Source organism: Drosophila rhopaloa, unplaced genomic scaffold, assembly GCF_018152115.1.
Source record: "Drosophila rhopaloa isolate 14029-0021.01 unplaced genomic scaffold, ASM1815211v1 contig_2, whole genome shotgun sequence".
NCBI classification, from domain to species: domain Eukaryota; kingdom Metazoa; phylum Arthropoda; class Insecta; order Diptera; family Drosophilidae; genus Drosophila; species Drosophila rhopaloa.
In genome coordinates, this window is record NW_025335083.1 from 21,278,858 (window position 1) to 21,293,883 (window position 15,026).

The window sequence follows — 15,026 nt, forward strand, 5'->3', positions numbered from 1 at the left end:
TACAAATAAAACTCGATTGACTTTTGCTTAGAAAAGTTTTGATTAAATGGGATAACAACATTGTGAGAAAATATACTAAATAACTTTCTGGGAGTGCTAACGGAATTAATTTCCCTAGCCAAATAAATCTTTTCAAAGAACGATTTCCATTTAATTGGTCTTTGGGGTTCATTTACATATTGAGAAAGTCATATCTAGGGGAAGGTCACCTTACATGGACAATGCCCCCGGACTCCTGCCCACAGTTCAATCGTATCTTAATGGCTCATTGACTATCTGTAATTCGAATGGGTTTGCGCTCATCGGGAGGCCTATTTATGGCGGTGCTCACAACAAATAATGCCGCTTGATTGTGGTTATGTAATGTGAGACCGCGATCTTGCCTCCGGCAAATCTTTCCGCCCCTCCAACCCTCCTTATTTTTGCACAAATGGTGCGGTGGAACACAGACAGCCTTCACCCACACACGTGACTAATGGAGCATGACCATTTTGCACAGAAACCACAATAATTTTGATTTTGAGAGACTATACAGAACCAATTTCGTGTGTTTTAACCAACCTTTTCTGAAAATGTACTACAAAATATTATTGTTGCATTTTTTGTTACATTTATAAAAACTATTAAGCTTAAAATGATTACTCAAAAAAATCATACCGAGGTATGACTGTACAACCATATGCATCTCTATTAATCAAAACAAATTGCTAATTTTATTATTCAAGAGATATCAAAATGTGAACTCCAAACAAATAGAAAATAAGTCAACTATTTGGAATTTGTAGTCTTATCAAATGACTTAGTCAATAAGTTTATTATTTGTTTGCACTCGCATAATTTTTATGAACAAAACAATTTATTTGGAATCATTAAAAGTTTTAAATATTAGTTGAAAACCAAAATAAATAGATACATACCATGATTATGTAAATTAAAAATATACTTTAATAATATACTTTAATTTCGTTTTATTGTTTATTAATTAATATCCCAATAGTAGGCAATATAAAAGAAAATAAAATAATATTTGTAAAATCAAAAATCAACATACATATAAATAGTTCAGACCGTCATCATAAATGTGGCATAATTTCAGGCTATGTAGCAATGTTAATTCAATGTTTTGTTTAAGACTTTATTATTTATTCTTAATAAATAGCTACAAAGTCTTTAAAGTTTTTTGTATAACGAATAGAAAGACCGCAACGCTCCTCAAAGCTGGCTGTGATATGAATATTGTTAACAACATGTCACCGCCACCTTGAAGACAGTTGCAGTTTTCACATTTGTACTTTAATTGAAGCCCAACTATTCATAAAACATCTGAGGCCAGCAGTATTTTCGGTTCTTTTATTAGCAATATCACGTTGATGATTTTTGGTTTTTTTTTTTTTTCTGGGATTGGGTTTCATGGCAATAAACGTATTTCGTATTTGTATGTTTATCGTATATATATAGTTCTATATGCATAGGCGCAAGAAATCAACTAAGCCGCGTATTATAAGATAGTAGTGTAATTTGTAGATTGCATATGTTGACCTTAGTCTGGATAGTGGCTACTGCAAGGATTTTGCGGATGGGCAGGAGGAAACTGCATCTCCAATCTGCCCTTCGCTCAGCAAGAGGAATCATCATAGATAGACATTATCATTTTTGTGGATCGCCTAATGCTATATATAGTCGTACGAAGGACGCTTACTAGCTACCACATTCATATAAACATAGACAAACCTTTGCGGTTTCTGTGTATAGTTCGAATCTCGTATCAAAATGCTGTATCAAAAGTTGTACAAAATGCGCTTTTGGTTAAGCTTGTTGGTGTTTCGGTTTGACTTGCTGTTTGATTTGGTTTCTGTTGGTGTCAGTTCTTGCTATCTTGTATAGTCTGGCTATAAGTCTATGTGAGTTGCTTCTATTTTGGTTCTGTTCTCATTGCTTCGAATTCTTTTCGTCTGATCTTGGCTCGCAAACATTTTGGTGTGAAACCGAGTTCTGTGCTCGCAGTCTTCGAATTTCGCAAAGTAATAAAAGTAAGAGGGGGGAGGTAAATAAATGTTCATCGTACATTTTATTTAATTTTCTGTTTTTCGTTTTCTTTTTTGTATTTCTGGTTGCTTAATCAAATTATAAAATTAATTAAGTAAAACTTTCATAAAAATACGGTAAAATATGTGTATAGATACCTATATATCTTTATATAGTATATGCATAAAAAAACGAAAGAATTCAGTTAAAATATAAAGCATATGGTATAAATTTCTCGCATTTATATCGTACTTGATTCATACTTTGAGCGTGGGAGAAGTCATCGCAAGATCAAAATTAAATAAAAATAGAAATCGTCTGCAAAAATTAAACAATAAATCACAAAACTTAAACTAAGCACGTAAAAATCTAGTCTAAAAATTGTTTATGTTCCTTGGCGAACTTTTCCATTATCATCCTTCGGTTCCTTCATCCTTTATCAGTTGTGCAAACATTTCGCTTTCGACTTGAGGCTTACATTTTAGTATTTAATGCTTAATCAGTTTTCTTGTTTGTTTGTTTCTATCATTCTTTAGAGATAATTATATTTTACTTAGCACAGTAGCTTGCTATTTAAAAAAGCACATTTAAATATCATATCATATGCATGTATCGTTATAATTTTGTAATTTGCTTTCGGTATGTGAAATGTATCAAAAATTTGACTATTAACTACAGTTTTCTATACTTTAATGCATTTCCGTTTTCTCTTTTAATATAGTTGCTATATGTGACTGTCAGTTGTTGCGCTTGGTATCTACACCGACTAACAGTTAACGCGTTTATAAACATAATGATATCATTCGCGCAGCTCTAGCTCTATCAAATAATCCAAGTATGCCATAATCGTATGGGGTTCGTGCCGTAATTGTAAACTGGCTCGCGCTTAATTAAATCTTATGGTTCATATACATGTATGTATAAATCTAAATATATCATTCTTCTCGCCGCATCCGTAAACTAATTATAATGCCTTTAACGTTCTTCAATATCTAAAGATGCTTCAGTGTGTTCAGTGCGTGTTGATACCATGCGATGGGTGCCGCAATCTTCTCCGCTGCTTAGTCGGTCAGCGTCTGGGCCACAAGAGCCAGCTGATCCATGAGCACACGGAATGCGGGACGCTCCTCGGGTCCATGTGACCAACACAACTTCATGACCTATCGACGAAAATAAATAATTAGAAGAGGTTCCAATTATTCAACGGTAATGCACTTACATCATAAATCTCCTTGGCACACGACTTTGGTTTCTCTAGGATAATTCCGCGCTGCACACGCTCCACAACCTCGGTATTCTTTAGGCGACCGTACGGCATCTTGCCACAGGTGAAGATCTCCCACATCAGCACACCTAAAACAGTTGATAACACATTAATAAGACACGGAATTAATGGGGATGGATTCCAATAAGACTCACCATATGCCCACACATCGCTCTTGGACGAGAAGCGAGTATAGTTGAGTACCTCGGGCGGCGCCCATTTGATGGGGAACTTGGTGCCACCAGAGCTGGTGTACTGATCGTCCAAAACGTATCGGGCCAATCCAAAGTCGGCCACTTTTACGACATTCTCAGAGCCCACAAGGCAGTTGCGGGCAGCCAGATCTCGATGAATGTAGTTGTGGCGCTCCAGGTAGGTCATGCCCTTGCTCACCTGTATGCACATGTCCAGCAGCAGACCCATGTTGCCAATCAGAGTCTTCTCATGCCGGCGCAAGTAATTCAACAAGGATCCATGCTTCATGTACTCGGTGACAATGTAGATGGGTCGGTGCTTGGAGCAGACGCCATAAAGCTGCACGAGATTCGGGTGCTGCAGCTTGGTCATCACCTTGGCCTCCTCGATAAAGTCATCCTCGGACATGGTGCCCTCCTTCATCATTTTCACTGCCGTGTCAATCGATCCACGCCACTTGCCGCGCCGCACCACACCAAACTGTCCCGATCCGAGCTCCTCCATCAGCATCAGCTCCATCGGATGGATCTCCCATTTGTCGTGGGACAATCCCGCCGTCGGTGGAACGGGGCGATCGCAGGGCGAGGATTTGAGTCGGCAGGCCAATCCCCCAGAGTTGTGGCGATGGTAGTTGATCAGATCCGGAATAGTTTCACAGCAATGCTTCTCGCTCAAATAATACTCGCAGCGGGCATTCTGTTTGATGTGGTAGTGCTTCACGTGCGACTGTGGACTGTAAATAACATGGAATTAATAATTATATTTGTTATTTGAATGTGATTTCAACTTACACTTTGGTATGCAGCGATAGTGTGTAGAGACCCTTCGTCGATGACTTGCGGACCACAAAGCAGCCCTCCTTGTCGCCCTGTTTTAGCAGGGATTCAGCCCTCTGTCGCGACATGTCGCCCACATACCATCTAAAAAAATAAATCACAATCATTAGAAAAAAATAATACAGTTTCAGTGAATAAACATAAATTACATGTTTTTTTTTATTTAGTAATAAACTAAATTCGATTAAATAATTATTTTATCTTGAACAACAACAGTTACATCGAACAGATACTATTTTATAATTATTTTTGTGATGCTGTCGTCTAAATTTTGTTATTATACCCGTTACTCGTAGAGTAAAAGGGTATATTGTATTCGTGCAAAAGTATGTAACAGCTAGAAGGAAGCGTTTCCGACCCTATAAAGTATATATATTCTTGATCAGGGTCACTAGCCGAGTCGATATAGCCATGTCCGTCTGTCCGTCTGTCCGTCTGTCCGTCTGTCTGTCCGTCTGTCTGTCCGTCCGTATGAACGCTGAGATCTCGGAAACTATAAAAGCTAGAAGATTGGCATTTTGCATGCAGATTCTAGGAGTTCCTACGCAGCGCAAGTTTGTTTCAAACTGGTGACACGCCCCCTTTAACGCCCACAATCGCTTATATACGATTTTAAAAATTTAAATATTTCGGAAAAGTAAAAATGCAGTTTTATTGAGTTTATCAATACCTATCGAAATGTAGAAGAAATTTTTCAAATCGGACCATTCGTTAAAAAGTTATGCGTGATCAAAGTTTCTATCTCCATCTCCCTCGCACTCCCTTTAGCTGAGTAACGGGTATCTGATAGTCGGGGCACCCGACTATAGCGTTCTCTCTTGTTTTCAAAGCTCGTTTTACTCACTCATAGCGCTCCAGGCCCAGCAGCGCCTTAGGTTTGACATAGTTGCTGGGTATGTAGCCGACATTTCCTACGGCATCTTTGACTTTCCACCAGTGCTCCTGTGAGTCATCGATAACCTCGTATTCGGCATTCTGGTAGCAAATCCAAATCATTACTATGCATTCACAGACTAATGGGATTTATGTAAGACTTACCTTTTCCAGCGATAAGTCGCCGCCCTCGATGGCCTTGAATGGATAGAGGGCCACCACCAATTTGACAAAGTGCGAATTGTCCTGGCATAGAAATTAAATTTAAAAACAGTTTCTAATGAATTTATGAAGATGATGCTCACCTTGGCTTTGGAATTCGGTGTTCCGGGGGTGGGTATACCGCCAGGCATGTTGGCATCCAATAGAGCTCCGTTGCCGTTCAATAAAGTTGGGGATTGCTTGAAAGTTGTCAACGAGGACTGTTCAAATCGAATCGAAAGTTGATTAGATGCGAGTTTATTTATGGGGCGATGTCCCCACGAAACTTACCTGAGGCTGCAGCGATGTAGGCGTGCAACTGCCGCCACCTCCTCCTCCGCCTAGGCCAAGGCTGCCACCGCCTCCCAATCCGCCGCCCACTCCGCCGCCGAGACTCCCCGAGCTGTTGTGCTGCAAGCTGAACTGACTGTTGGTCGTGGAGCTGTTGGGGCTGATGCTGCGCGTTGAATTCTGGGCTGGAGAACTGCCGTTGCCTGCAAGAATACGAAGAGAAAACAAAAATGTTAGTCAACATGTTCAAGTTCGTTGCCTAAGTCTTTCGTTTACTGTGGCGATTATTTATCTTTAAAGAGTCGGCCATAATTACAAACTAATTTGAACAATCGTTAGAGCTCGTTGTCTAAGTATTTTGTTTGGTGATAGAAATGACAGTCACATAATGTGTTAAGTAAAATCAAATATTTGTCGCTAAAAAATATTTAAATATTATTGATGAATTTAAAATACAGTTATTCAAAAACTAAATTTGATTTGTCACCTTAATTTAAGACACTCTCAAAATAATACGATACAAGAATTTTGAAAAACTAATATTTAACTACTGTACATTTATTTGTTAAATAAAAAAATCAAATATTTTCAGACTCACGTCATATGATCATCACAAAAAAATATATACATAGATTATTTTAAAACACGACTTTGGTATTTTACATTAGTAACCCATGTACTACACTCAAATCTAAATTTAAACATTTTCAGGCCCCAGGGCTGTCCAATTAATTAGCCATAGACAAATATCGCAAAATCGCCTTATGCTGTCTGGTTTTTTTTTTTTGGCTTGCGATTCTTGTCAAGGTGATAATTAATTAGGCGCTGGCCAAGCGCTGACACTGAACATTGACAAGATTTTCAATGGTTCAAGGCGCCCGCTCAGTCGCCCACAATTCGCAGATAAATCAAAGACACCGGGCATTGGAAAGCTTTTTGATGAGCTGGACTTTGCTCGGCTTAAAGCGATTTCAGTGTTTGCCAACTGGGGTTTTTCAAGTGCCCGTCAATAATAATAACGTTAGCTCAAAGTGAACTCAAAGTGTAACCCCAATTAAAGAAAAAATAAATAAAGATAAATAAACGAAACTTAAATGCCAGTCGAGAGCAGTCGAGTTTCGGCAGTTGAGTGGGCGTCTCTTATGCAATCGCCCTCAGCAAATGAGTCAACCTGCGCTCATGATACACATTTTGCTTTTTGCTCTTATTTTCTGATATTTGGATTTTCTGTGCCTGTCTGCCACTCGGAATCCACTTTGGATCGGATGAGCGGATGGAGAAGTGCTTCAGGTAGGCGCCTCTGCTCGAGAATCGCGAGCGCCGAGCGGCTAAAAAAAAAGTGAAGGTTAATCGCGAAGCGAAAGTGACTGCCTACGGCTTTAACGATTTCCCAACTCGCGGTATATATAAATAAATTGATACAAAATATGGTAAGAGAAAAATTGCCCTGCAGTTTGCGACTGGCTGCCACTGACTTTCAATTGATAAGGCAATTTTCTCAATATCACAAAGCACAAAGCCGTAGTGCGCACATTTTTCATGTGAAAACTTGTTGTTTCTGCCCCGCCCCCTTTTCCACCCATTCTCACAAACAAGTCAAGTAACAGCGTTACGAGGAAAACGTGCCGGCAAAAGATGACAAAAGCCTTGGAGGCAACACTCCAGCTACGTACACAATACAGCAGTTGAGTACTCGTGCCCCTGCATTGATGCAAGATTAAAACCAAAAATAGAAAGTTTTTCTTTCTTTCCCAGCCGAACGCACACAATCGCACACTTGCCGGTTGTTAAAGCCGTGTTCAAGCTTTTGTTTGGCCATTTTCCATGCAAATGAAAAGCGCTTCAAGCATTTCCTCTGCATACATATACTTATAATAAGAAAATTGCAATCTTTGATGTCTGACTTCTGCCGAAAGGCTGCCTTATTTTATGGTTTCATTTTGATTAGTTTATTCAAAAAATATTTCTTTATAACAAAGAGCCTTTATAATAAATAATATAATACTATAATAAATATTATAATAATAATAATATAAAATGTATATATTTTAAGTTCTGACAACGTTTAAATTAAATTATGCCTTATATTTAAAAGCATTTAAAATATTTAAACTCCTTTAAAAATAGCAGTGTATTCATATTTTTAATTACCCAACTGGATTTTTCCGTCGCACAGCCAGTTGAGTATTTAAATCATTTTTCAAACGCTTGAAAATTTCCAAACGGAAGTAAATTTTTCATTTATAGACAAGTCAAAGCTCTTTCATAAATTTCTCATAAATGGAAACAGGAGTTAGTGGAGGTATGCAAACTTATTCGAGTGAGTGTATGCCACATCAACAGGTGCGTTGCATTTCCAAGCCCACTTGCAACATTTTGTCATTACCGCTGTAAAAGGTATTTATAGCTAATTGTGTAATTGTGCTTTGTTTTTGCTCCGCTTTTTCCTCCCCTTACCCCACCCTTCTTAACCCTCCTCTGCCAACAATTTGTTATGCAAATTGCTATTCTTGTTATTGCCGTTAATGCGAGTATTGTTATTGCAGCTGGTGCTCAACCTCGATCCGAGTGTTTGTGAAAATCAAAAGCTGCAAGACTTTCAAACACGTGTTTGCTGCTTTGTTCTCTATTAGTTATTCCAAACAGGTGAAACTAATCAAAATGCTTGGTCGATGACTCAAAAACACCAGCGCAAAGAAAACGCCCACAAAAGTTACAAACAAGATCAGGGTCTAAAAATATAGTGGGCACTTTAAATTTGCCAACTATATTTGAATAAAATTGATATAAATAAAATACACCCTGCTAGAATAGTTTAAGCAACATATTTTCTATAGAGATATATATCTTTGGTATTCTGTAATGAGCTCTCAATGAAAGACGAAATCAATACAAGTATTTAAGACCCCGATCATCCAGCTTACCCAGCTTCAATGCCGATAAAAGCATCATAGTTGCTTCAGGGGATATCTGTGGTGAAGACTTCGGAGACTCCACTCAGTAAAAATTCCACTCTTCAACGATATCTTGCGGTAATTGTGTCAATTCACTTTCACATAAATCGCTTGTTCGGTTTTTATGTTTCTTCTTTTTCGATTTGCAATTCTTTGAACTAAAGTTTCAGGTTGTTGGCAAACTGGTTTCTCGGTTGCTTCCTTTTTGCAATCTGCAGTTGTTGTTATTTGTTATTATAGTAGTTGCTGTTGTTGTTGCCGCTGTTGCTGCTTGCTGTTGACCTTTAAGCGTTCCCCATTCAGCGATGCTGAGCGGCTTTTACCGTTAAAGCGGCCCTCGAATAAAACACTCAGAGCTTCCTGTGCTCAAGATTTTATTTCTAGTAATCTCAACTGAAGCAATATATTTTTATTTATTTATTTTTGCAATATCTGAAGTCTGCTTTCACACAATGGCAAATAGCGACGCCATCTTGAAAACATTTTCCATAGGCTATAACTATTTTGATCTTCTTCTAGCATTAGTTATAGATGTAAACTTTTGTTTATTTTATTTAAAAAACACAAATTAAATCACAACAACTTGGTAATATGCATTTCTTTATTTCTAATCATTTATTTCTCCTTTGAAAAAAATTAATTTTGTGCGCGACGCGAACTGTTTCAGTAAATGTTTAAAAGCCAACTGACTGAAATGGCAACTGAAATTTTTTTTAGCCAGACAGCAGCAACCTGGCTGAGAAAAGCAACAACACAAACAACTTCCAACACACAGAGGCCATAAACATAAAGTAAAACTTAATTGTAGCAGCGGAGAGTGGAGAGAATGGAGAGCAAAGCAGCAGGCTCCACAAAGCAGAAGCCGCCAAGCGAAACGACGACAACTTGAGCAACATAAACAAACACTGCAAATAATTGTATAAAATTTTATAAACTAAATAATCAAAAGAAAATAAAAGCATTATTTTATATTACTTTTAAGTATTAATAGCGCTTAATACAGAGAATGTTTTGGATATTAATAAAACAATTACAAGAACCGATAAAGCAAATGTTTAGTAATGATTTAGAATATAGAAAACGTTAGTGTGAATTAACTGAATCTTTCAAATAAGTATTTAATTTATAACTTTTATTATATTATTTTCACTTATGAAGTCTATTACTTTAAACTCGGCATACTGATTATGTCACAATATTTTCTCGGTGTGCATAAACACACATATTTCAACACACATATATCACCGATCAAGGTGCTGAGTTGAGAGCTAGAGCTTCTTCAATTTTTATTAATGTTTATGAAGCTGAAACTATGATTTTTTTAACTTTTGTAGTATTGTTTGTTGTATTTACCAAGCGATGCGTCTTCAACTATGAAATGAATTTTCGTTGAATGTTAACGGTAAAGTTGCCATAATGGCCACACACAACTGCAGCTATTACAACAATTACATCAATGAAACGAAACAAAACTTTTGAACTTTTGACTATACGTTAAAGTTTTTGGAGAACAAAAAGCACGAAAAACTCACTTGTATAATAGCAAAGTGTGTGGAAAACAAAAAAAAACGCTAAAGACGGCCCGAAAAAAAACGTAGAGTTTCTTTTGTTGTTTCTTCTTTGCGAAGATGAAGCAACAGGCGGGAAAATCAACAGGAGAGAGCAAGATGGGTGATGTCTGCACACCTGTGCAGGTGTGTACGAGTGTATGTGTTGCCAAGCCGGTAGCCAATAAATATGAAACGGTTGGCAGCAGCAGCAAAAGTTGCCACTACGCCAGCAACATGTTGCTGTCGGCACTTAAAAATCTGGTAAATAAATTGTTATTTAATATTTATAATTTGGAAACTATAATTAGTTTTAAATTTAAAAACCAAACCATTCATTTTATATTTCATTAAAAAAAACTTTGTGGTTACTTATTATTTATTGCAGTTATGAAAATATTTTTAAAGAAATTGAAATAAAGTTCGGAAGTTTAAAGTTGTCATGTCAACTATTAATAGTACTCTTTTATGGACCAAACGTTCATTAAGTTTGACTACCTTCTTGTGCGTTTTTTTATTCTGCCTGAAAGTAGGCAACAGTATCGTTGAAATATCACTTGTGGTCACAATGCAATTGTTTGAAGTGAAAATAAAAATACAAGTGACAACAAAGAAAAAGATGATAATCATGCTTAAGAAGAAAGGCAGCTGCCACAAGTCTAAACATTAGTTGCTTAAACGCTATTTAGCGCCTTTAATAAATGAGTTTGTAAGAAAGCAGAGAAACCCTGAAAATAGAAAACACTAAAAAATAGAAACTTGTTGCATTTTTTAATTTATATTTTAAAGTACACCATATTCTTAGAACTCTCAACACAAAAACTGAATTGACAATCATCTTAAAATTACGAAACTCACGTCACACAAAACCAAATATGTTTGTTTGAAAAAAATTAAGGTTAAATGTTTACATCCGAGGCTCATAAAAAAGCGTGTGAAAAATTGTTAACTAATTGGCAAGTTGCATGCGGCAAAGAAAACAAATAATTACACGCAAATTGTTTGAAAAATTGTGCAGTCAGCGACACCAACGACAACAAACAATAACAAAACAGCCATAATAATCAAACAGGAAACGGCAAAAAGACAAACAACAAATTGTAATCGTGGCCGCATCGTCTCTGTTTTTGTTATTTTGTTATGCAAATGTGGGTTAATAACATTTTAACGCATGCGCCGTGAATACAAAACATTGCGGCAACCAAGACTCCATGGAATTCTAATCATTTTGCAAGCATTTTGCTGAGCTGACAGAACAAAGTTTGCCAACTTGATTGAAATGTTTCTCGCGATTATTTCGCAGTCTGTTGGTGGGTGTTCCTTTCGCCAATAACTTTACACGTCTTGATTAATTGCTTCAACGGTAATTTGCTTAGCCAATTTATTGCCGGGAATGCATCGAATTATGCATTCGAAATGGATTAGCATTCTGGCATTCAATTTATGCCAGACGGAAGTGGGATTCGAGTGGGTAGTAACTGAATACGGTTAAATTAGCCAATAAGTCAATGGTTCAAAGGAAGAAACTGACAGAAAAGGCTACTGAAATTTGATACTGGAATATATTAAATGATGTTAACCTGCGATTTATAAACCTTTTTCATTACGGTATTAGATTGCTAATTTGCAGTTAACACTTTAAACTGATTTAAAAGCAATTCCAAAAAAATGTTCCTTATTAAATCTTTTGTTTTGCCTTTTAATTTATTGGTTGCTTGAATGCGAATTTTTTTACCTATCAAATATTTAAAGTTGGGACATTTACAAACCTCTTTTCAAAAACCATTTTGAATATACTATGGTATTTCTATTTACTTTTTGCGCATATAAACATATTTTTAGTTGCATTTATAACTCGGTTATCAGATTTACAAGCCAGTTTAAAGGCGTATTATGCAATTTTGAAAATTTCCCTTGAAAAACTATATCCCCAAGCGATCGACGCCTTAAATCACTTCCAAAAGCAAACAAAGCTTTTGGGATTAGCCCCTGTGGAGTTTTATGTCTCCAATTAACACAATATAAAACAAACCTCCAACAATGCAAGAAATAGTCGGCGAACAAAGCGAAATCAATCGACCCCATTTGCATATGAGAAATGACGTCGAAAATAAAGCGGGCGTTGCTGCTTGATATTTTTTTGATACACAATATTTTTTCGGTTTTCTGGTTAATTTTTGCCCGCAGCTTGCAGCGCGGGGCGTAGGGTTTTGTTTTATTTTTATGCATTTTTAATGAAACCATTTAAGAGACCACAGCCAGATGAAAATTTTATTTATGACAGCGAGAAACCTCAACGTAAACGTCTTTAAATTCAAAATCATAAAGTTGATAAGCAACTTTTGAGCTGCTTTTTGACCTTGATGTTTTATTGTTTTTTTTTTGGGTTTTTTTTTTAGATCAGTCGGAAAGACATTTTTTCCCATTTTCAGGCAGACGTCTTGTCAATAACTTTATGTTTCGCATCTCGATGCAAATTGTGTTTACAATAAAAAAAAGTGCCCAACCGGATGGTAGGCGCTTGGTCTTAAAAGATCTTCGGCTATTTTGCTTGGCAACAGAACTACTGAACGAAGAATGGAGAATCACCCAGGTGCAGTAATGCACGTAGCTTGGTGCCCAGAAGCAAAATGAAACCCCATGCCATGGTCTGAAGAGTCACCGATTGCTTTGTCGGGCCAAAGACAATTTACAATATTATTTAAATACGCTTTTTGCAACTGCTTTGACTTGCCAACTGGTTTGGCGACTGCCCAAGTTAACTTAACTTAACTTAACTCGACTTGAGTTGAGTTGAGCTGAACGTGCCATTGCCGGTTCACAAGATTTGCGTCTCTGGGGTTTCTGTTTTCGGTTTCGTTTTAGACAATTTTTACCGAATCCAGTGAAGGCTATTTCGGATAAGTTGGAAATGGAATCGGAATTCACACGCGACATTACATATCGATAATGCGGCTAAATTCTAGTGGAACTTGACTTAGATTCATTTGTCGATTTTTTTAATTTTCTGGAGTGTAGTGGAGGGACAGGTGTGCCGCCATAATAATTAGCATCTGCGTCAAGTTTGCGGTGATTTCGCATTGCGACACGAACTTAGTTCTGTGACGTCATGGTGATCACACGTTTTTTATTTAGCACAATATTGTGAGTTTGCTGTAAAATAGTTTCGGTTACACTAATGTGTTCCCTGTAAAATAGTGCGGTATTCAAATTAAACCATACATCTAAGACTAGACCCAAGCCTTCGCCAAATTAAAATAATTCAAATATTTTGCTTCTACTGATAATTATCTTTCAAGTTTTAAAAATTAATCGCCAGAGAGTCTTTAGGTTTGAAACCTAAAATTTTGTTTGGTGTTTTTATGATTATTTTCATCATTGTTATAAATACATTTAAACTATGGTTTTTTTATAATTTTTTAATGCGTTGGTGTTAAAATGCAAATACTCTCCTAAAAAAGCGTTAAAAACTTGACATGCACATGAAATCCTACATAAAAAAATAACTACAAAATAAATTGAATGTTTCTGGTCAATTGCTTTGGTCAACTCTAAAGCACCGAAACCGCTCGACAATCAACAAGTGGCTGTGAAAGACAGAGACAGAAGCTGCCAATGGCTTGTGCTTTGCGCTCAAATTGCAAATGCAAATTGCAAATTTTTGTGGTCATTGTTAAGTAAAGGCCATAAATAGGCACACAGCACACAACAAAAACAACAACAATGCAATAATTTTATTGTCAACTTTGGCATGCCAATCAGCCAAAAGAAAACAAAGCAAAGTTGAACACAAAGTAAAACCGAAAGTCTACCAAGAAAAAAGCGCACAAAACGCTCAAAGTGGGGCGTGCTATAAAAATGAATAAAATGTGGGAGGGGGGATCGAAAGAGGTATAGAAGAGGGACTAGAGCAAGCATGATGGAACAGCTTTCAATCTTCGTCTTTCATAAAAAATTACTATGCAAAACAGACTTTCCGATTGGCATTGATGCATCTGCCTGGAGAGAATCGTAGAATCGACAATTTTTCCCTCCTCCGGCTGGCACTTTCGGTTTTATTGCGACTGGATGGATGGATCTCTGAGATCCCCGTCTTCAGGTTTTTCTTCTGGGCTTGGCCGACGACTGCTAATTGATTTCAATTATGCAATTGCCATGTCTCCTCCTGCTCCTGCGTTCCCCTTGTCTCTCCGTTTTTTTCTGCCTTTCTTTATCGTGTGCCTGGCATCGTCTCGCCCAGCTGCTGTCATATGTTCTTATGCTCCTCTGCCTGCTGCATTACATTGCCGACGATCATCTAATAACCGCCTGCCATCTGAGCCATGGCCATATAATCATGATAATTGTCAGGGAGCGGAGATCCAAGAGCGGGCAGCACCGATCGCATCGGCAGACTGTCGCTAAATGCTGGCTTGGCTCAAGCACTGGGAAAATACAGTTCTACTAGTTAAATGATGCCCCTGATGTAAATAATAAAACTGGCTAAAATGAATCAAATTCCTCTTTTAATATTAAAATATATGAATTAGTTTTAAGGGACTGATCATTTCCTTAATAATGGAACTTGTCTCTTAGAAATATCGAATTTAAATCAAATAAAATAAAAGAAAAGGTGTCTGTCATGAATATAGCTTTTTTTCCAGTGCAAGATTCGATTGTCTGCTTCTTCGAAAGGCAATAATCGCCAGCGACGCCTCTGCGGGATGACTGGGCGTCATCATCTAAGGGACTTGCGCTTTCGCGCGGCATGCAATGCGGCAATACATATCAGAATTGGTTTAAAGATCCCCTTCAGACGGATTCGTGTTTACAATTGGTATGGCAAAGCCTCAAGAAATGT

At 37.2% G+C, this 15,026-nt stretch overlaps 1 protein-coding gene across 3 annotated transcripts in view; it reads right to left on the bottom strand.

Annotated features, from left to right (window-relative positions):
• Nucleotides 1-2,049: 2,049 nt before the first annotated feature.
• LOC108051639 (tyrosine-protein kinase Btk29A) overlaps nt 2,050-15,026 on the bottom strand; it is a 46,269-nt gene continuing 33,292 nt past the window's right edge. For 2 of the 3 annotated variants that reach the window (XM_044459393.1, XM_044459394.1), the window contains 8 exons: nt 5,686-5,888; nt 5,499-5,615; nt 5,359-5,439; nt 5,165-5,295; nt 4,276-4,404; nt 3,445-4,217; nt 3,245-3,378; nt 2,050-3,185 (listed from right to left, as the gene is read on the bottom strand). In XM_044459393.1, coding sequence (XP_044315328.1) covers nt 3,087-3,185; nt 3,245-3,378; nt 3,445-4,217; nt 4,276-4,404; nt 5,165-5,295; nt 5,359-5,439; nt 5,499-5,615; nt 5,686-5,888 — 1,667 coding nt within the window. In that variant the 3' untranslated portion in view covers nt 2,050-3,086. Of the gene's footprint in view, nt 3,186-3,244; nt 3,379-3,444; nt 4,218-4,275; nt 4,405-5,164; nt 5,296-5,358; nt 5,440-5,498; nt 5,616-5,685; nt 5,889-8,609; nt 8,653-15,026 lie in introns of those variants that run through there. The other variant, XM_044459395.1, reaches the window with a different exon arrangement.